This window comes from Uloborus diversus, chromosome 6 (assembly GCF_026930045.1).
Source record: "Uloborus diversus isolate 005 chromosome 6, Udiv.v.3.1, whole genome shotgun sequence".
NCBI classification, from domain to species: Eukaryota; Metazoa; Arthropoda; class Arachnida; order Araneae; family Uloboridae; genus Uloborus; species Uloborus diversus.
In genome coordinates, this window is record NC_072736.1 from 58,025,301 (window position 1) to 58,047,271 (window position 21,971).

At 33.4% G+C, this 21,971-nt stretch overlaps 1 protein-coding gene across 1 annotated transcript in view; it reads left to right on the forward strand.

Moving 5' to 3' along the window:
• The window catches only part of LOC129224770 (glutamate-gated chloride channel alpha-like), a 56,713-nt gene that overhangs the window by 17,754 nt on the left and 16,988 nt on the right, over positions 1-21,971 (forward strand). The window contains exons 2-5 of the mRNA XM_054859318.1: positions 10,799-10,866; positions 16,265-16,491; positions 17,191-17,273; positions 19,610-19,741. Coding sequence (XP_054715293.1) covers positions 10,799-10,866; positions 16,265-16,491; positions 17,191-17,273; positions 19,610-19,741 — 510 coding nt within the window. The remainder of the gene's footprint in view (positions 1-10,798; positions 10,867-16,264; positions 16,492-17,190; positions 17,274-19,609; positions 19,742-21,971) is intronic.

Sequence of the window (21,971 nt, forward strand, 5' to 3'; positions counted from 1 at the left end):
ATTATATGATACCTACCTAAGTTTGCTCTTAAGGCCATGTTTGCAATACTTCTTATGGAATTTTCTAATTAAATCAGAAAAGTGCCAAGCTGTTATGTTATACCTACTTAAGTTTTATCTAATGTTCGGGAAACACGACTGGCTACAAGCGGGAAGATTTCTGAATTTTTCAGGAGGCTTCAAGGAGAATTTCAGAAATGTTACTGAATTTTATCGGAAAACGTTTCTGATTTTTGAAGGTATCTTACTGGTAGAAATATGTCACATCAGCCGCCCATTATTTTCCAGGAAAAATTCTGAATCGTTTTAACAGTGATACTCACTAAATTTAATAAACGTAAGTATAGAAAGTAATGCTTTCACTGTAGAAAATTTAGTTAGTACTTCAGTAATAATTAGTTAGTTAGTAATTTAGTAGTCCTACTTCGGCCAAACACGACCATTCTCAATTCCCTGTAATTTAAAATCGACTGAATATTTTCCAGCATTGTTAAAAATATTAATTTGATCGTATAAAAATAATAAGTAAAAATTTATTTTCTACTATCAGCCACAGCAACGCGTGGCTGGGTCAGCTAGTCTATATATATAAAAATCTCGTGTCACGATGTTTGTTCGGGGTAAACTCCGAAACTACTCAACCGATTTTTCTCAAATTTCATATCTATGTGTCATTTGGTCCAACTTAAAAGATAGGATAGTTTTTATAATTTTTTATTGCAAATTTCATATTAATTATGCAATAATAGTGTGAGTTAATTGTTTAGTTCTAAAAATTCTTAATAGATGGCAATGTAAGTTAAATAATCGATATTACTCAAACATCGTATAACTTACTGCTAAAAACACCATGATAAAAACACTCAGAAATGTTATTTAGAATTTCCATATAACGTTTCCGGATATTACAGGTTATTATTCACTTCCTAAAAAATCAACTATATTTTTCAAAACGTTTCCTTGAATTGCCACAAATTGCAGATTTCACACCGTTGTGAAAAATATTTTTCTCCACCAGTATCAGGATTAACTAAACGTATTTAATAGGTGTATCGATTTCGGAGCGTTTATGGTTCGTCCAGATTGACTCAACACCCGATGTAACTGCCTTTAACCAAGAAGACTACTAAATTCTTCAAAAATATTCCAGGTTAATTGCAGGAAGGGTACTGAATTTAAGCGGAAAACAATTATTTTCTTTATTTTGTTCCCCAAGAGATTTTTAATATCATTAATTCTTGCAAAGACGTGTTTGCAACAGAAAATTGCAGTGACAGTTGCATCGTCAGGCATTGCTGCTACTTTTTTTAGATGGTAGACGAACAGCACATTCAACTTTAAAGTTGCCTATCAGATATTCATAACAAACAAAACGCAATGCGTAACATTAAAGAAAAAAAAAACTTAGAATGGCTGTAGTGTTGCAAGAGAGTGAAATTATAATTTGGGATATGTGTACTATGGCTCATGAGTAAAAGAATTCATTCGAAGCACATCATAAGATTGTGCAAGATTTGAACGGCAACGATCAACTTTTAGACGAAATTGTCTGAATACTGTCTGGGGACTTCCGACAGACATTACCAGTTATTCCGATGAAATCAACGCATATATAAAACAATCGTTTTTATAGCGTATTGTGGAGATAATGCGATTGGCCATGAGCATGCGAGTATAAACGAAAAATAATCTAATCGCACAAGTATTTTCTAAGCAATTGCTGGGTATTGGCAACGGTGAAATTGAACTGTATCAAAATATACAGTACAACAAGTAGCCAGACAATTTCTACACTACCGTTGAGACGAAAAGTGAACAAATTGAGAGTCTATTCCCAAATAAATTTATTTTTTTTTTAAATCATATTTGCCTCTGTAATCGCGCTGGTTTTGTAGCAGTTTTGTTTTCGGTAAACATTCCCGAACAGACAGGAATATTTGTGGATCGTCAATTGTCAACTGTCAAATACATATCCCGATGCATGTCGCAAATTGTATTTATTGGTCGCACAAAGTCATTGGGAGTTGACACTTTCTAATGTAGGTTTGACATAAGGAGAAACAGTATTCGTCAACTGTTTAAAACAATTTTGACGACATACTATACAACACAATCATCATTTTTTAAGGAGAAACTACATAACTTTCACGTTTGAAGACGTATTTCATAAAGTTTAACAAACACGCAAATGTCCAAATCCAGATTTTACACCAGAGATGAATATGAAGCTTTAGTTTTAACTGAAGGTTTTTGCGTTTCAATTTCAAATTTGACACATAATTATTATGTTATGCCGTCACTTGATAGTTGGGCCATTGACTTAGTTAACACTGGTTTGCAACGTATAACAACAGAGCAATGACGCTCTCTTAGCTACAATTATTGCGAATAATGAGCCATTACTGACGGCTGGAAAAAAAGCTCCCCATTGATGCTGAACAAGCCTATACAGTTGTCGATGAAAACAAAGCAGTAAACATTCCAACTGAATTTTTAAATACCCTGGATACACCAGGAATGCGACTACACAATTTCCGGTTGAAAATTGGCTCAACAATTTATTCTTTTTCGCGATTTAAACCCACCTAAATTACTCAACGGTACACGTTTCTTTATCAAAAGTCAACAATTTTGAGCGGAAAGATTAAAGGAGAAATGTTTGTGTTGCCACGTATCCATTAATAGCGTCATAAGTTTTAAACACATTCGAAAGGCTTCAATTTTTGATTCGTTTAGCTTTTGCAAAGTCCACAAATAGATCTCAAGAACAAACTATGTCTTCTTTCGGTTTGGACTTGAAACATAAATATTTCTCTCATGGGCAACCATATATAGCCTTCTCACAAGTGGAAAGTTATCATACTTTTCGTATTAGCAAAAGACTGGTTAAGCAAGAACATTGTGCACAACTTAGTGCTTAGACAGTTTTCACTTTTCAAATAATAGAAACAATAGTTCGAAGTCAATGTTATCTACTTCATTGAAAATTTTTTATTTTTATATGTTTTTAATTTAATTAGTGTATTTTGTAAAGAAGTTATTGATTACAAACTATAGAGAAAGCTAAGGTGAATAAAATGTAGTGTAGAATCTAAAAGTGTATGGTGGTTTACGCTTAGTTTCTACATTCGGTTTTTTCACAATCAGTTTCGATATTTACTATCACTTTCAAGTTATTTTTGCTTTTTTCTTTGGCCGATGTCATACTTACAAAATTTACTAAGCGTAAGTATAGTGCTTTTTCCATAGAAAATTTAGTTAGTACTTACTGAATTCAATAAGTACTTTCTTCACCCTGCACTGTAAAAAATAAAAATCCGAAACGTTACTGAGTAAAAATTTTCGATACTTGCTTGCAGTTGTGGCTAAGCTTCGGCTATGTTTGCATTACTGCTTATAGAAGTTCCTTATTAAATCAGAAAGGTGCTAAGCTTTTTTTTTTATCCCTTCCTAAGTTTACACTAAAGTTCCAGTAACACGACTAGCTTCAAACGGGAAGATCTTTGAATTTTTCAAGATGCTTCCGAGATAATTTCATGAATTTTAAACTTTTATCGGAAAACTTTCCGGGTTTTGGCATGTCATGTTACTGGCAGAAATTGGCCACATCAGCTGCCCATTATTTTCCAGGAACATTTATGAATCGTTTTTACATTGAATCACGCCCATTATCAATCTCATATGTTTTAAAATCGGCTATATTATTTTAAGTTTTGCTGAAAATATTTATTTGTTTCTATCGAAATAATGAATAAAAGTTTATTTTAATCCGACTTCTTTGCAACAGCAACGCGTGGCTGGGTCAGCTAGTGAACTAAAATTTTCTTATTCCGATTGAGCACTGCACTGTGACCCTACATACCTACTACTATACGTGGTTTAACATATTGGATGGGGCGCTGAGGACAACTTTGTTTTTATTCTGAACATGAGCTGAGCAATCCTTGATCTAGCGTCCACCTCCCTCCAGGCTGTGATTTGGAATAGAAACTTGAAAGACTATGTGACCATGACAGATTTAAACTTGCACCAATCGCCATTAGCAAATAAAACGTCTCTTTGACCGGCTGACAACGAACCCGTGACCTTCCAGTCACGACTTCAACTCTTTATTGTTTAGACCAGCGTTTCCCAACCAGTGGTTCGTGAACCCCTGGGGGTTCGCGAGAGTTATGAAGAGGGTTCGCAAAAGAATGCACTGTTGTGTCAGAAAAACACTTTTAAAACTTTATATCCCCTTTTTCAACGTGAAAAGGGATTTACAACACACACAAAGATAAATACAGAAGCAAATTAAATTTTAATTTACGACTGAAACTGTCAGATATTTGAGTCAAACTTTGAGCTTCTTTATTCCACAACTATCCCATTTAGAGGTTTTTTTTTTTAAAGTTGTTTGTATATATTTTGGTACTGTGATTTCGTTTTCCTATAAACTATTGAGCAACACCAAATTTATACACTTCTTCAGAATTTTATTGTGTGCGTGACTTTTTTTTTCTTCTTTTTCTTGTTTCTTGTTACTTACTGCATAAGAAGTTCGCGAACTTCTTTCGCCTTTTGGAAGGGGCTCGCAAGGGAAAAAAGGTTGGGAACCGCTGGTTTAAACCACCACGGCCAGTCCATATCAGCAAATAAAACCACCAGTACTACCACTCCTTATTTTATAAAAAAATATTTCGCCTGAATATTTGACATACGAAAATTTGAATAGATTTGTTGCTGGTCCGCTAGATGCATGGGTAATTCAATTTAAATTTTAAAACGTATACCATTGTATGTGACAAAAGTTACGAAGCATTTTGTCTCTTATTTCTTAAGAACGTGTGAAGTATTATGGTGGAAAATTTACAGTAAAGTCTAAAATTTCAGTTTTTTTTTTAATGAAAAGGTTGCATCGGACACTGTAGGTCAAAAACTTTCAGAAAAATATCAGAACTACCAAATTTGACGCAAGGTCTGATGTATATGGTCACTGCACTAATTAGAAAAGCTGACTTTCCTCACACATATTTTAACAAATGGAATCATTTAGCCCTTCGTTAATTAAGAGTTAAACTAGTTTTTTCTTTTTTTTTCGCTTACAGATTTTTTGTATGTGTTGTTTCTTTCAACAGGGCAGATGAAAAAAAAGGAATAACAGTCGAAGATGTGGCTCCACTTGATTACGATTATTTGCATCCACCGATGGTAGAAGGTAATAAATGATAGAATAAATGATAAAATAAAGTCGATAAATTATTTTTAAATTAAAAAAAAGAAGAAGAAACAGCTTTCAAGAAACACCCAGGAACTAAAAGACAAAAAATAATTGATCACACTTATATTCGATTTTCTACCCAATCCTATAAATTAAATTTATTTTACAATTCCAGCACAAAAATCAACTAAAACATTGATTTTATTTACTCTACGATTAACTATTTTAATAACTAACTAACTGCTTCCTATAAACTATTAACCTAAATTACTACCCACTGAATCTTGAGTTAAAGTCTAATTTAATTTAACACGAAACTATTCTTTAAAATTACAAACCTAGTCATAATACTATTGATAATAAAATACTATTAGTAATAAATTTTACTGCTTGAGAGGCTAACTAGATAGTTTCTTAACAACTTCAAACTAAGTTCAAGCTTATTGCAAAATATATTTATACCTTTGATATACAAACTATCTTCAGTGAGCGATTATTAGAGTATCCTCGCTTCTATACATGTCTACCTCTGCCTAACCTTGCCAGACTTTCCGGTTTTACCGGGACAGTTCCGGTTTTCAAACAAAATCCCGGTACTCCGGCTGGTTTACTCCATGTCCCGGAAAAAATATATTTGATTGTAAATGACCAAAAATGTCTGAAAAGTTAAATGTGAATGATTTTTGAGGATAATTACTTTATCATGTGTATCATTGACATGTAAATTAATACTAGATTAGTTTGTGAGGATTTTTAATCAAAAACGAGCTGATGTGTGCATTACATAACTTCCTTTTACTCCAATTTAATGTAATTTTCTCATTATTGGCAGTTTTCATGTGATTCAATAGTTTACTCTCTAAATATCAGCAACAGCGGCCAAATTGAAACCAACTTTTTTTTTTTACAAAAAATCGCCAAATTTGTCGCCAAGTTGACGACAAAACTTGGCGACCAAAAGACTAGTGATATATCGCCTAGTGTCCGCCAAATTATAACTCCACTTGAGTTTACATCGAAATTAACAATGATTTCAACCAAAAAAGGGACAAGAGACCCCCTTTGGAGCATCCGAATGCAACCAAAAAGAAAGGTGCACAACTAGACTCCACTAGGAGTCTAAATACCAAATTTCAACTTTCTAGGACATTCCGTTCTTAAGTTATGCGACATACATACACACATACACATACACATATACGCACATATGTACATACATACGTACATACAGACGTCGCGAGAAAACTCGTCGTAATTAACTCTGGAATCGTCAAAATGGATATTTCGGGTGTCTGTACGTTCCTAGGCATATATCCACGTGTGGTCGGGTTGAAAAATAAATTCAACATTCATTCGCGGGGTGAGCAAAATGGAAATTAAGGCCGATTTTTGAGTGAAAATTTTTTCGCGAATACAATACTTCCTTTTTTATAAAAAAAAAAGTAAAAAACTAAAAAAAGTCCTAAAAAATGAAAAGTATATCTAAATATTGTTCAACTTTCTATTCCTCATTCAAAGTGTTTTTTCTAACTGAAATAAATTGTAAACTAGTCGACCCGTGCGGAACTCCGCACTGTGCTTCGAATCATTTCATAAGGTATTTCGCTTTTAAGAATTTCAAAGGAAGAACATTATGAAGAAGAACCGAAACAAAAGTAAGCGCAGAAGAGAAGGCATGTAATTTAAAGACATCAGTAACAAAACCTCGTTAAATACAACGTTGTGATAATTTGATCATCGCTCACCTTTCGGTCGTACATATTTTCAATTCAAACATAAATATCATTAAAAGTGTGGCTGTGTAGTGACTCGTGAAAAAGCAATAATTGTGCACGTAAAAAAACAGGTTGTGGCAAATACAGTCCTGCCCATGTGAGCATCTGACGGGAAAAAAAGGAACATTAAAGAGATATTTATTAGCACGGATTCGAATTGGCGCCATTCTGATTAACAGCCCGACACCCCAACAAACCTAGCAATTGCGCCTTCCTTTTCGAAAGCTATTCATTGAAGGAATGCGTAGTAAACAACAGCAAAAAATCTTTTTGCCAAAAAAAATAAATAATAATAATAATAATAAGATCATGCTTCTATGTTTTGTCATTAACCAGCATGATACGATTTAAAATTATTCGAAAAGCATGGAATTTGATTAAAGAATGACGAAGATCTCACGTAGCGATTGAAACAAACATTCTAGAGAACTAATAAATTAGATTAAAATTAAGTGTTTTTATCTTTGAATATTGAACTATTTCACATAGAAGGTTGCTTTAACAGTTACGGCTTAAATGCCCGCACATGTTTCTCTTTTAATCGAACACTGAAAATTCAAAACCAAAACCAGTTGAACTGAGTCTGTTTTTTAAGTGTAATTTTTCGAACGTAGACAAAATGTTTTTTTTTTTCAGCAGAAAGCAGAGGAGTAGAAAATGACTTCTTGCTAATGAAGTTGATGATAATTTTAGTGCTTTATATCGTATTCGCGCGAATAAAAAATTAAAGGTTTACTGGGTGAAACTCGTAGTTTTAATTTGGTGTAGTATTTTTTCATTTGTACAAAAGGTCGAACACTGCTATTAGAAACATCTACATTTCAGCATACAATGAAAATGTTTTTCTGCACAAAAAGGATTTCCTTTAGCTAAATCTATTTTTTTTTAATGCTTACATTATGCTGAGTGGTCTGGATGTAGTCAAAGCTTTAAAAAAAATGAAGAACGCTATTCGATTAACAGTCAACTTATCCGAATGATAACTGTAGCCTGCATAAAGGAGTCGAAACACCGAGTAGCATTCCCACTGCATTTATTTTATGTCGTTTGTAGGTTATGAGTACATGTAATGCGTAATACTAATATAAATTTGATATTATATCGGACAGCCCAAACTTGCCCGAAGTTCAGAGTATAGTTTATAACCGAACGCTCTACCGAAAAAAAAAATCAATTTAACCGAACAACTAAGTCCAGTGCTTCTAAGCTTTATTAAAATATGAACACAAACACAGGCTTTTTTTTTTTTTTTTTTGCCGAAAGCGACGTAAAAAATGGAAATCTGCATTAGAACTTTGCTTTTAAAAAATGCATAAGAACTACAGGCAGCATCAAGATTTTTAAACAGCAAGGGGCGTTTTCTAAAACGTGATTTTTCGACCGTAAGTCTATTTTTCTTCATTAGCCAGCCTGATAAGTTTTAAAATGAGAAAGGAGTAATATATAAGATAAGATATTGAAGAAACATTTTTTTATTCTTAAAACTTTTTACAATTTGTTATCGCAGGCTGCTTGAACCGTTATAACTTAGATGCCAGCACGTGTTCATCATTTAACAGCATGGTTAAAATACAAAATAAATTGAACTATGCTCTTTTTTAAGCGTAGCTTTTCGAATGTAGTAAAAATGTGATGAGCTATTTGTTTTTTTGCAAAAAGAAGAAAAATTATATATTTTACCCTTCAAATTGAGGTAGTAATTTTTTTATTTGTACAAAGAGTCAAAAACTCATTAGAAGAATATATACTTCAATACACGATTTATTATTTTTTTCTGAACAAAAAACAATTCTATTGTAGTCTGAAGTCTTAAATCTGTTACTTATATTTTCGCTTACATTATGCTTTAATTTTCTTACCAGAACCAAAGCTTAAAAAGAAGAAAAAAACCGTACAATTCAGAAATAATTTAGCACAAAGTCACTTCAAGTTTTCATATCAGCAAGGAGCGTTTCCTTCTCATTTATTCTATTTCTTCATAGTTGTTATACACTTAACTAAGTGTTCATGTAATGCGCGATATTTCTCTAATTTTTTGTTGCAGATTGTCCGGACGTGGGCCCGAACACGCATTCTCCTGGTTACGAAGAGAACGCTCTGCCGATCAAGCTATTCAGCTCTGTCGGTCGTAGCGCAAATTAAAGTTATAAGTTTAACCGAAAACCTCATTCTAGTTCTTTAAAACAGGTTTTTCGGCTGAAAAAAAAACAATTTTTTGACCGTGGGTCTATTTTTCGTCAGTAGCCAGCAACACAAGCTTTAAAATAAGGCATAAATCAAAGAAATCGATCAAGAATTGAAGAAAATCTGGCGTAGAAACCAAAAACAGGCTACAGAAATAATATATAAGGATGTTTGCGTCTCGGAAGTGAAATGTTCAAATTTTACCTGCTTATGTCATTTTTTTATCACCCTTGTTTTAGGGTCATAATTAGCAACCATTTATTCACAGCATTGAGAACTTTCCCGCTAACTCGATTTCAAATGTTAAAGCCAAGAAATATCTTTATTAATGCCAAAAAAGTGATTCTGGTGGAAAAGCTCACTAACTGATGCTTTAAGGCAGCAATTTGATGTTATTAAAATTAAACTGATCTATAAAACGCTTCAAAAATCCGCAAGTGGTGTGTACCCCCTTGAATACTAGCGACACGGGGGGGGGGGGGCATTCTGGTATCTCGAGTCAACATTTCAGAGCTCTAGCAAGCCTACATCTGCCCCTATTTTCATACATAATATGATAGCAATGAATATCCTTTTGTAACTTATTTCAATCAGGATTCGCCGATACATATCAGTCGATAGATATCATGATATATATCACGATATATATCCGATATTTATTTTGAAAATATCGTGATATTTTGACACCTTCGATATTTATTTTTTCAACTATGGTATTTTCAATATAAAAACTATATTAATCATAGGAATATTATTCAGTAATATCGTAATAATACATTTATTATTAAAAACCACCAAAAAGTTATGTACTGTATTTTTATGATGTACTAATACATCATAAGAAAGTAGTATAATATTTATAATATTCCTTTTTATTTTATATTCACAAAATTATAAGTAATGTAACAATTTTAATTCATATTAAAAATGTCTAGTTAAATTTTAAATGCTGGTCAAAAAAAAAAAAGAAAAATGTCTTATGATTGTGCACCAACTGAATATATTTTTTATTTCATAATCGTATAACTCTGTAAAAGCAGCTAACAGAAGAAAAATGAGAAACAGCTAATGCTAAATTAACTCCGTTAAAATTGATAATAATGTAAACTGAAATATTAGATATAAATAATAAATGAAACCTTAATTTTAAATCTACATATTGTTCTAATAATATAAAAGAATAAACAGTGATTTGGGGATGCTTTTACTATTTTGAAGACTTTAGTTTGTGTTGATTGAAAATATCGGATATATATCAAAATATTCGATATATATCAAAATATCGATTTTTGATATTTTCGGAAATATCATGATATTTTCGAACCCTGATTTCAATGTAACCTTATTTTATTAGAATCAAATTCACGTTTTCCACCCGTAGAAAATCAAAATACTATTCACTAATACACAATATATTGAATGTAAACATCGATTGTTCGACAGTGCTAAATAGAACATCTACTAATACCAGATTGAATGTTATTTCATGAAATGTAAAGCATATTGCGTGGACTTTTTTCTCCTCTATTTATCTTTGCATTCAAATGCTCTAAAAAGTCTTTTGTGCTCATTTTCAAAACCTTTTTCTTTCTTTTTATTTCAAAAGTGAAAAATTACATTTGGAAATCTTCTTTTTTAGGCAAACCAGTCATTGTCAATATAACCATCAGTGGTCTGATTATCCGCTCTATTGATGAATCTGACATGGTAAGTCACAACTTAATACTGAAATATTTTTTACTAGTGGTACCCGCACGGCTTTGCCCGTAATTAAAAAATTAAAAGGTCTTTTGGTTCGCCTGTATATTTACAAATAATGTGTGGTGAATTTTCTCGCCAATTGGCTTGTACCCATGTTACGGTTCCACGTTATGATAATTTCGTATCTCGCCGATTGGCTTGTGCCCATGTTACGGTTCCATGTAATGAGAATTTCGTAATTTACTCGTTCATCTTATGAGAATTTTGTTCTTAAAATTGGAGTAGAAAAAGAACCACATCGAATTTTTGAAAAATCGCTTCGAGGTGCACACCCCCAAGCAAACTAACTTTGTGGTGCCAAATTTCATGAAAATCGGCCGAACGGTCTAGGTGCTATGCCCGTCACAGAAATCCTGACAGACAGACATCCTCCTGACAGAGAGACTTCCAGCTTTATTATTAGTAAAGAAAAGATTGCTCGCCTTGGGGTCTCGTAAAAAGCATTTTGTGCTCCCTGAATAGTCATTCTATTTATCACTGCATGAAGAATCTCGCACTTCACTTTTTCGGAATAGTTGTCATAGTTTAAATAAATGAATTGCCAACGTTTTAATGCACAAACATTGAAAATTACTACCGAAACGTGTTTCGGTGTTACAAGGAACCCCCTTTTCAACTCTTCTTTGCATTGAAAAAGGGTTTTCTTGTAAACCTGAAACACGTTCCTACAGTAATTTGCAATTTTTGTGCATTAAAACGTTGGCAATTCATTCATTTAATTTTTAAGCACAAATATATTTATTCGTTATTTAGTTATCATAGGGTTTAATGCTTACGGCCCGTTTGTGTGCTAGCTTTTTGTTTAAAGCAAGGCATAGATCACAACAAAAGCAAATATATCATGTTCAATGGAAAGAAAAAAAAAGATAATCTGAAGCTAAATTTCTCGTTTTTGTTATTGGTGCAAAATAACTCCAATTCCCAATTTTACCTCAGATTGGTATTGGTTACAATATTCTGTTCCAGCGCTACGCACATATGCCTTAAGTGAAAAAATGAGAATGACAAAGAGGATAAATGACGGAAAGAAAGATAATCTACTCAGGGGCGGACTGGGTCCCGAAAGAGGGCGCTAACCTTGGCCTGCAAAGAGCACAAAAAAAAAAAAGAGAGAGAGAGAGAGAGAAAGAAAGAAAGAAAAAGGAAAAAAAAATAATTTGAATTCTGAAATTTTGAATTCAAATTATGTTTTTCGCAATCACGAACTGAGACAGGACCCTACTCATTGGAGTTATTGTTTCTAGAAACGGCTCCTGTCCCCCCCCCCCAAGTCTGCCTCTCCTCCTGGGCGGTTACTTGTGCATAGTTGTGTGTGTGCGTAGACCTGTGTGAATGCACGTAGGCGTGTGTGTGTGTATGTGTGTGAAGTCGTGTGTGTGTATGTGTGTGAAGTCGTGTGTGTGTATGTGTGTGAAGTCGTGTTTGTGTATGTGTGTGAAGTCGTGTGTGTGTATGTGTGTGAACGTGCGTGTGTGTAGGACATGGACGCCTCCGACCAGGAGAAGCGGATAGCTCAAAACCGGAGCAGCCGCGCCGCGCCGCCAGCAGAGGACGGTGGGCGGTGGTGCTGCAAAGGCTTCTGGTCCAAGTTGAAAAAGGCACGGACACCAAAAACGGTCAAATGAGAACAATAAGCAATCGTGATTGCTCAAAAACTCGATGTTACTCAGGTTTACGGGTTTAAGAGCCATTGTGTGTAAGAATCAGGCAGTTTACGGCATTTGTGATTGTTGACATTTTTAATTTTTCTTGTTTTCACATATATTGTTCCTTATCATGAATGTAATATTTGTGCAAAATATGAGCTTTGTCTGCCTTACCGTTTTTGGGAAATTAAATTTTTAAATTTAAGGGGCATGGCAAATTTTTGCGTGTTTTCCATATTTGCGTGCAGATTTAAAAGTTCTTGTTGCTTTAAGCGCCGCAATAATGACATAGATTTTTAAATTCTATACTATTATATGGTCTTCTTAGATACTATTACAGCTGTCAAATCGGTGTCACTACGAGGGCGACGGCCACAAACTCCGTTTAAAAATGACCGAAAATGAATGTTTTTACTACATTTAACGCCAATTTTCTCAAAGCGCCTTCATGATGACACCAACGTTTTTACATAAATTCCTAGCTACACTTGCATGCATCAAAAATATGTAATAAAATTGGTGTCACTATAAGGGCGCCAGAAGATATTGGAATTTTTATGTGACATATTTCACAAAAATGCAAATGTTTAAAATCTAACTACTACTATTGCCCTCATAGCAGAGATCTGAAACTAATTAAGTTTGATAACCAACATGTTCGTCTAACATATGAACTAAAAAAATCGGTGTCACTCCTATTACTTTCGGAAATATAATCATTCGAAATCATTATGTTATGGAATTATTTAAAAAAAGACTTTTCTAATTTGAATAGCTTTTTGCACGGTTTGTTTTAAACTTAAATATAACATTACAGTAATGACACCTAAACTAATATGTTTCTAATGCTTTTTATAAAAAAAAACTTGATAAAAAGCATTAGAAACACAGTAAATCGATATAGGTACAGATAGACGTATTGTGTAATGTGCATTATGGCTAAAATAGTCGTACTAATATTCATATTTTTTCAACCATACCAATTTTTTATCTGTTATTTATATTAAAAATGCAACTATTTATAACATAATGTCTTAAATAGTGATGAACATAATGTATTATATAGCGAGCATTCAGAATCTGAAACACAATTTGAGGATGACGTAGACTAAAACATAAAAAATCAAATCACTCAGTTTCAGAAAGATGGTCATTTCTTATTGATATCTGGTAATTTTGTAGCACTAAAGCTTGAGAAAACATGGTATCCCGGATAAATAGTAGAAGTTGACCATTTGCTAATCTGAATACAACTAGCCCCCTCATAGCAGAGATCTGAAACTAATTAAGTTTGATAACCAACACGTTTGTCTAACATTTGAACTAATAAAATTAGTGTAACTCCTACTACTTTTGGAAATATAATCATTCAAAGTTAGTACGTTGTGATGCATTTTTTTAATTTATTATTATTTTTTTAAATTTATTTTATTTGTTTATTTATGTATTTTGTTAATTTAATCTTATCACACCCAGATAGTGTTTTGACCATATTTATTTTTAATTTATTACAAAGAAGCAACGTTAAACAGATACAGCTTTGGGCAGTAAGAGCGTCTTTATCTTGAATAGAAAATGCTCGTTTTGATATAGGTACCAGGTGGATCTGTTGTGCATAATATGTTTAGATTATCATACCAATACTCGCCTTTTTTTAATGTCAAATAAATTTATTTATTCCGAACCTTTTTGCCATGCATTTGACCTTTACTTGCAAATGGTCAACTTCTACTATTTCTCCGGGATACCATGTTTTCCCAAGCTTTAGTGCTACAAAATTACCAGATATCAAAAATAAATGACCATCTTTCCGAAACTGGGTGATTTGATTTTTTATGTTTTCTTTGTTTTAGTCTACGTCATCCTCAAACTATGTTTCAGATTCTGAATGCTCGCTATATAATACATTATGTTCATCACTATTTAAGACAATATGTTATAAATAGTTGCATTTTTAAGATAAATAACAGAGAAAAATTAGTATGATTGAAAAAATATGAATATTAGTACGACTATTTTAGCCATAATGCACATTACACAATACGTCCATCTGTACCTATATCGATTTACTGTGTTTCTAATGCTTTTTATCAAGCTTTTTTTTTATAAAAAGCATTAGAAACATATTATTTTAGGTGTCATTACTGTAATTTTATATTAAAGTTTAAAACAAACCGTGCAAAAAGCCATTCGAATTAGAAAAGTCTTTTTTAAAATAACTCCATAACATACTAATTTCGAATGATTATATTTCCAAAAGTAATAGGAGTGACACCAATTTTTTTTTATTTCATATGTTAGACGAACATGTTGGTTATCAAACTTAATTAGTTTCGGATATCTGCTATGAGGGCGAGAGTAGTAGTTAGATTTTAAACATTTGCATTTTTGTGAAATTTATCACATAAAAATTCCAATATCTTCTGGCTTCCTTATAGCGACACCAATTTTATTGCATATTTTTGATGCATGCAAGTGTAGCTAGGAATTTATGTAAAAACGTTGGTGTCATCATGAAGGCGCTTTGAGAAAATTGGCATTAAATGTAGTAAAAACATTCATTTTCGGTCATTTTTAAACGGAGTTTGTGGCCGTCGCCCTCGTAGTGACAACGATTTGACAGCTGTAATAGTATCTAAGAAGACCATATAATAGTATAGAATTCAAAAATCTATGTCATTATAGCGGCGCTGAAAGCAACAAGAACTTTAAAATCTGCAAATTTGGAAAACACGCAAAATTTTGCCATGCCCCTTAAATTTAAAAATTTATTTTCCCAAAAACGGTAAGGCAGACAAAGCTCATATTTTGCACAAACATTCATAATAAGGAACAACATATGTGAAAATAAGAAAAATTAAAAATGTCAACAATCACAACCTGCCTGATCCTTACAGACAATGGCTCTTAAAGAAAAGAAAAAAAAAGTGAAGAGAAGTTGCACAGGTTTGTTAAGAGCAAAAAAAAAAAAAAAAAGGAAGTTGCATTAGAAATTAAAAAAAAAAAGTTGTTTAGGCTTGAGCGCACATTGGTCCGCGGCCCAGTGGGCCAGTCCGCCCCGGGTGAAAAGACAAATTAATTTAGGTTCAATTTTTTGCTCTTTGTATGTAAGTTTACTAAGGGCAAATCACAACTGTATCATAACACATACTAAGCCCGCGAATTTTCATCAAAATAACGCTTTTGGAATCTTCTACCGAAATGGTGGCTAAGTAACTGTTTCTTCCAGGAACTATCATTTAAAAATTCAGGAAACTTTTATGGTAAATATAACTGTAAAATTTTTACAGTTATATTTACCATAAGAGCGTTTACATTAAAGAAAACATTTACAATAAATTGCACGGAAAAGAAAAATAAACGATTGCAGCGTCATTTGATACGCCACGTGACTTACAATGCGAAACAAATAAAACCGTACTTCCTCTCGTTTGATGTGTGCCAACAGGTATGGTGGGCAGCAAAGCTGCCTGTCATTACGAAAGTCCCGAGTTCGAACCTACTGCTCGCATTTTGTGTTTTTTAACTCTCAGTTATTCTCCCGTAAAATTTTACGGTAAAATAGGATTTTACGGTTAAAGTTACTGGCAACATGGATGTCAGTAACTTCTACCGTAAAATTTCAGGATATTTCTCTAACAGTGATGCATATTTTAAAATGTGTAACAACTTAGTTATGTGTCGTCTTCTTCCTGCAGTCATTTTCGGTGATCACCGAACTGTGGCAGAGTTGGAACGATAAACGACTCAATTATCCTCCATGGGCACCAGGCGCTTATCAGGTCCTAGACTCTATGTGGAAAAAGAAATTGTGGAATCCTATGCTCTACTTCGTCAATTCTGTCGACGGCAAAGTGGATGAAATCATCACGCCCAGCAGTTTCTTCTGGCTGACTAAGCAGAGCAACGTCTTCTACTTCTGCAGGTTAGGAAACCTCTTACTGCTGACTACAAAAATAAATTCATTGTACAAGGAGATAAAGGTTGCGTTCTTATACCTCAACTGGCCGACTGGTGACTAACCGCAGCGTTCTATGAGAGCTACCGGTCAACTGGTTGCTGCCGATATCTTTCTATTAGCCTAACCTAAGGCCCATATATCTATATAGCGGCTCTAGCCTAACCGGTTGACCACAATTTAAGCTGGTTGATGGGTTGATTGAACCACGCGACATTTTTGACCAATAATAAGTATCAGTGGCGTAGCTAGACCCGACTTTCGGGGGGGGGTTACTTCTTTTATATATATATATATATATAATCGCTTGGAATTTTTTCCTTTTCTTTTTTTTTCTTTCTCTTCTCTCTTCTTTTTCTCTTTTTTTTTTTTTGAGACTAACGTTTCGGGGGGGGGGGTTTGTCCCCAAACCCCCCCCCCCTTAGCTACGCCCCTGATAAGTATTTTTCACCTGCGTGTTATTCGTTTGCGAAAGTAACAGATGATCAACCAAAAGCGTTCGATGAAGCATTGATGGTGAACAACCGGTTAGTAACCGCTGACGTCATTAGCTGTCATGTGATCAACCGACCGTTAGCTACCGGTCGAGGTATGCGAACGCAATCAAAGACTCCTTTCAGAAACATTTCCTTGTCGTTCATTACATAAACCTATTCCCATCGTCAGGATAGTGGTAAAGCTGATATGCGAAATGGACTTGAAACTATATCCTCACGACGAACAGAAGTGTGGAATAAAATTGTCTTCAGGTTAGTAGCATTTTCGTTTCTTGTCTTAGCTGACAGGCTAACTATTCTTCTCTTTAGCATGCAATGTACGAGGCGTAGGGGAAGAACGGTAACAGTGAGACACGAAAATTCAACTACGAATTTTATCATTAAGAAACACATGAATTTTTTTTTCAAATGGTGCATTATTTATCTCATTAATAAGTATTATAAAAAAGGGTCTAGAAAAAGTACGAGTTCATACAAACGGAAAATAATGTAAAAACGAAATGCAATTTTATCACACTGTTTCTCGAGTAAGAGGAAACAGTGAGACACATTAAGAAGAAACAGAACAATCATACACTTATCTTTCCAATTAGCGACCTTTCAAAGAATCTAAATTTTCCTAAAAAACTAGGAATGATTGTTGCGGATTCATTCTGACATAAATTACTGCCTTTGGTGTTAAATAACCTTTATGTCTTCTTGACGCACAGTAGTGACATCTGGTACAGAAGACAAGGCGAAATTTCCAGAAAATTTTGACTGCGGTTGATAAATGTAATTTAATATTATTTGAAGCGTCTACACTTGCTACACTATACTTACAGCCTATACACTTTCCCAACATAAAAAGCAAGTATTATTTTTCTTTTGCTGTAAATTCTACAAGAACAAAACCATTTTTCTCAAGCTTCTTGGTTTCTCCAAATGGAACTAAATGATCTTGATCTCCATCTGAACTGTAGAAGTTTCCATCTGATGACTCGTCCAAAAATATCTGATGACTCGTCCAAAAATATCTGTTGAGATCATAGTTTCCCTTTACGACAACCTCTGGCAATGATTTGTTTTTGTAGCTTTGCTTTTTGGACACACGCTTATCTGCTCGGGACTGAGATGGAATCATTTTAAAGATTCTAGTTTAATAAATTGGTTTTTACAGTGTCATCTTGTGATGATCTTGTAGTGATCTTAGCATTTAAGGGGAGGATGGAATGCGTTCACTGCCACCTCTGCCAATTACAAGTAAAACAGCTCCTTTGATGTCTGTTTCGTAAAATCTCCAAATAAGCTTGTCTGACTTCTGTTTTTTTTTTTTTTTTTTTTTTTTTTTTTATCGTTAGCATTTTGAAATGTTGATAAATATTATTCTACTTAACGTATTGCAATGAAATTATTTTAAGTGAGATATTCTATTTAAGTTAGAAAACTTAATTTAAATAGAAAAAGTACGAAATAGAACTTAATAGAAATTTATCTAATAGTTCAATATTATTTAGCTATAATACTCGTAATTCCATTCAAACATCAATATTTTGTCGGTGTTGGAATTTAAAACTTCTCTTGATATTATTTACCTTAACAAACTAGTTGGAATTAAAATTAATTTAATGTATATTTTTTCCCCTTTTAATATAAAAGTCCCATGGAAACAGTAAGACACGAATTTATGGTGTCTCACTGTCCCCTTATAGCAATATATAAACTGTATTGATATCATTTTCAAGCAATAAAAACAAACAAAAATTCTACCGCTAGAATGAACGTTAAATAATAGGCTAGTATGAGATTAATAAGCAAAGTTTGTCTAAGAGTTTGGAAACAATGCTATACACAATGCTGGTATTTTAGTTCGATAGGGTCAAACTAGGATGACATAACTATTTCTCTTATATCAGATTTGAAAGCAACCTCATGTTAACCGAGTTCTGAAAGGAGGAGGTCATCAGTTTATCTTGTATTATTGTTGTTCATAGTACTTGACTTTTCAAATGTTTTGCCCGGCTGGAAATATCTAAACAGAAAATAAGTTGCTGTTGTCTCACTGTTTTCTCTGTCTCAGTGTCCCCATTCCAAAACTAAGATTCATTTGGTAATGAAATAAAATTAACTTAAGGTAAAATATTTTAATTGACTATACTAGTTTACGACATATGGAGACGGTAAGAAGCAAAAGGATGTAGTTGCCAAAATTAAGAATTCGGAGATAACCACGACAAATGGTAGATGAACCTCTCCTTTGTATTTGGACACGAACTAGTACTAGTTGGCTTGGTATGGATTGTTGCGCTGCATGATTAAAAAAAAAAAAATCAACGGAAACTTACCTAGAACCAACTTTAAACGAATTTTGACTCAAAAATTCGAAACGTCCATTAACATCCCTTTGTTTCCCACTAGGGGTGCGCCGATTAATCGGCCACTTTGCCTATTATTAATAATAGGCCAAATTTTGTCGATTAATCAGAGTAAAAAATATTTTCCAAAATATATTTTTTCATGAACACCTTCAACAAGAAACTATAATAAATACATTTACTAACAATTTTTAAATTAAATTTTCTTGATTTCTCCTGGTTTCTAATATGCAGCCATCTTCAACTCCAAACAAGTGATACTTCGATGGAACTCTCCCAGCAACAAACTGAAACAGTTTTCCAGCTTGCAACAATTCAAAATCATCAACGTAGAAATGAAGGAATGCATTTTGTTATCCAACGCAAGTGAGTACTTTTTCAATGCCATATGTTCGCAAAAATCAGAAAGTATGAAGGTGGGTCCGTCAAATAAGGCCATATTAACCAATTTGGCCATCCCAATATTTTTTGATATAGTATAAATTCGCTAGATCGTGACATCATCGTTAGCAGAAAGCCTAACCGATGATAAAGCGTTATCAACAAGTAGTTTGTTATTATCAGGCAACAATGTGTATATTGAAGAGTGCTCGTACAGTACGTCAAGGCTACTTGATCTTATTTTACAGTAAATTTCGCTTCTTTATATTTCACTAGTCTACTAGCGTAAAAAAATAGTTAACAGTTCTAGAAATCCAAATTTATGTAGTTTGTGAATTCAAAAAGAAAAATGTCATTGCGTACCGTCATTTTTTTCTGAGATTTGATGACCTAGAAAAATAGATTTTTGCTCTATAAGGTCATGGTTAGCCTTTAGGACAACTGTGTCCTTATTAGGACACTGGAGGATCGGGTGAAAGATATGATTCTGTGCTGCATATGCTGCACACATATGCACGAACTGCGCGCAGGAGCGACCCAAAAACAGAAAATAACGATTTATCTGTGCTTTAAATGCGAGAATTGATTTTTCTTCTGTTGACTGAAGTAATTTTGAAATGTTTTTGAGTTGATATTATGTGGTTTGATATGTTTTTCTATTGACCACAAAGATTTCTTCAATTTCTTTTTCAGTTTTATACTACTCTTTTATAATCTTTCAGAGTTGGTCGTATTTCGAGAACCATATTCCTAATAGGTCTAACCTCTTTTCTTTGCTTCAGCTGAAAAACATAACTGAAACTTGAATTTTCGCATGGAATTATTTTTCCTTATTTTTTATGGGTTATGTGATGAATGAAAAATTTGCCGCCAGCTGAATAATAAATGAGCGAGATATTAGGATATGAATCTTAAGGTAGCAGTATTTGGCGCGGCGCACTCACCTTATCCTGCAATTTTATTTAGAATGCATAATAAAACGATTTTACTGTTTTGCATGGATAATGACAATTTAGTTTTGTTGATCTTAAAGTATCAAATGTGAATAATCGCAAAGAAAAATAAATTAATGTGTAGACAAATTGTCTATTTAATCAGAGGTAGACAAATACTCAAAAAATCTTGGAGTTCCGCAAAAAAGTTTCAAAATTTTGTTTTATAATCGTTGCAATTATTGCAACGAATTAAATTTCAGCAATATAATATCATTTAATTAATACATTTGCAAAATAAGATGAAACAGAACAATTTGATAAAAATTTATACGGAAAGGTTTATTTTCCATTTGCAAGTTCTGGTTAAAGGCATCACTTAGTACATTACGAGGTGTCGTAGAACGTGCACCATTTCCGTTGTACGTTGAAATTACTCCTTCATCTTAATTAAGTAATTCCTCCAAATTTAAAATTTATAATTACTCTTTGACCGTGGATTGTATGTAATTTGGCAATCTGCCAAGTAAAGACTATTCCATCTGAATGAATCTAGCAGGGGAGAAAGGAAAATAACGATGTGATTTTGATGCACGCGTTTTATAATGTCACTAGTGCCTTATTCATTTATTGCATTCTCTAAAATAAAATAAGGGAAAACAAAAATACTTACCATGGAAAAAACAAATATTTTCGTTCAGGAACGTAAAAGCAAAATGATAAGCTCAAAACTTTGTTGTGAATAAATAAATCAATTAATTTTTGCCGAGAGAATATAGCTCGGATACACTTTAGATTTAAAAAAAATGTTGCTGATAGAGCAAATTTTCATTTTTACAAAACTAAGGCTAAATAATAGAGAGGCAAAAGTGCACATCTGTCACAAACCAACTAACACCCCTATAAACTAATAGATACGTCCGTTTCCGCCTATAAACCGGATATTAGCCTTTCCATCTAATCGATGGTCAAACAGTATATTCTAATGAAGGGCATCGATGCTTTAATGAATGGCCACGTCAAAAAATCATACAAAAGGGATCGTCCACAAATGATGTCACCATTTGAGGGAGAGTGTCGTGGGCTTATTTGTGGGAGGGCAGAGGGGGGCAATGCCCCCCCAGTTTTGGGAGGACTTTATTTAGTAGCAACACATCTTCCAAAAATGAAAAAAAAAAAAATCGTTTTTGAATCGTTTAGAAGAGCATGGGTGGATTTATAGGGGGAGGGGCAAAGGGGCGATGCTCCCAGTTTTGGAAGGACTTTATATAGTAACAACTTAT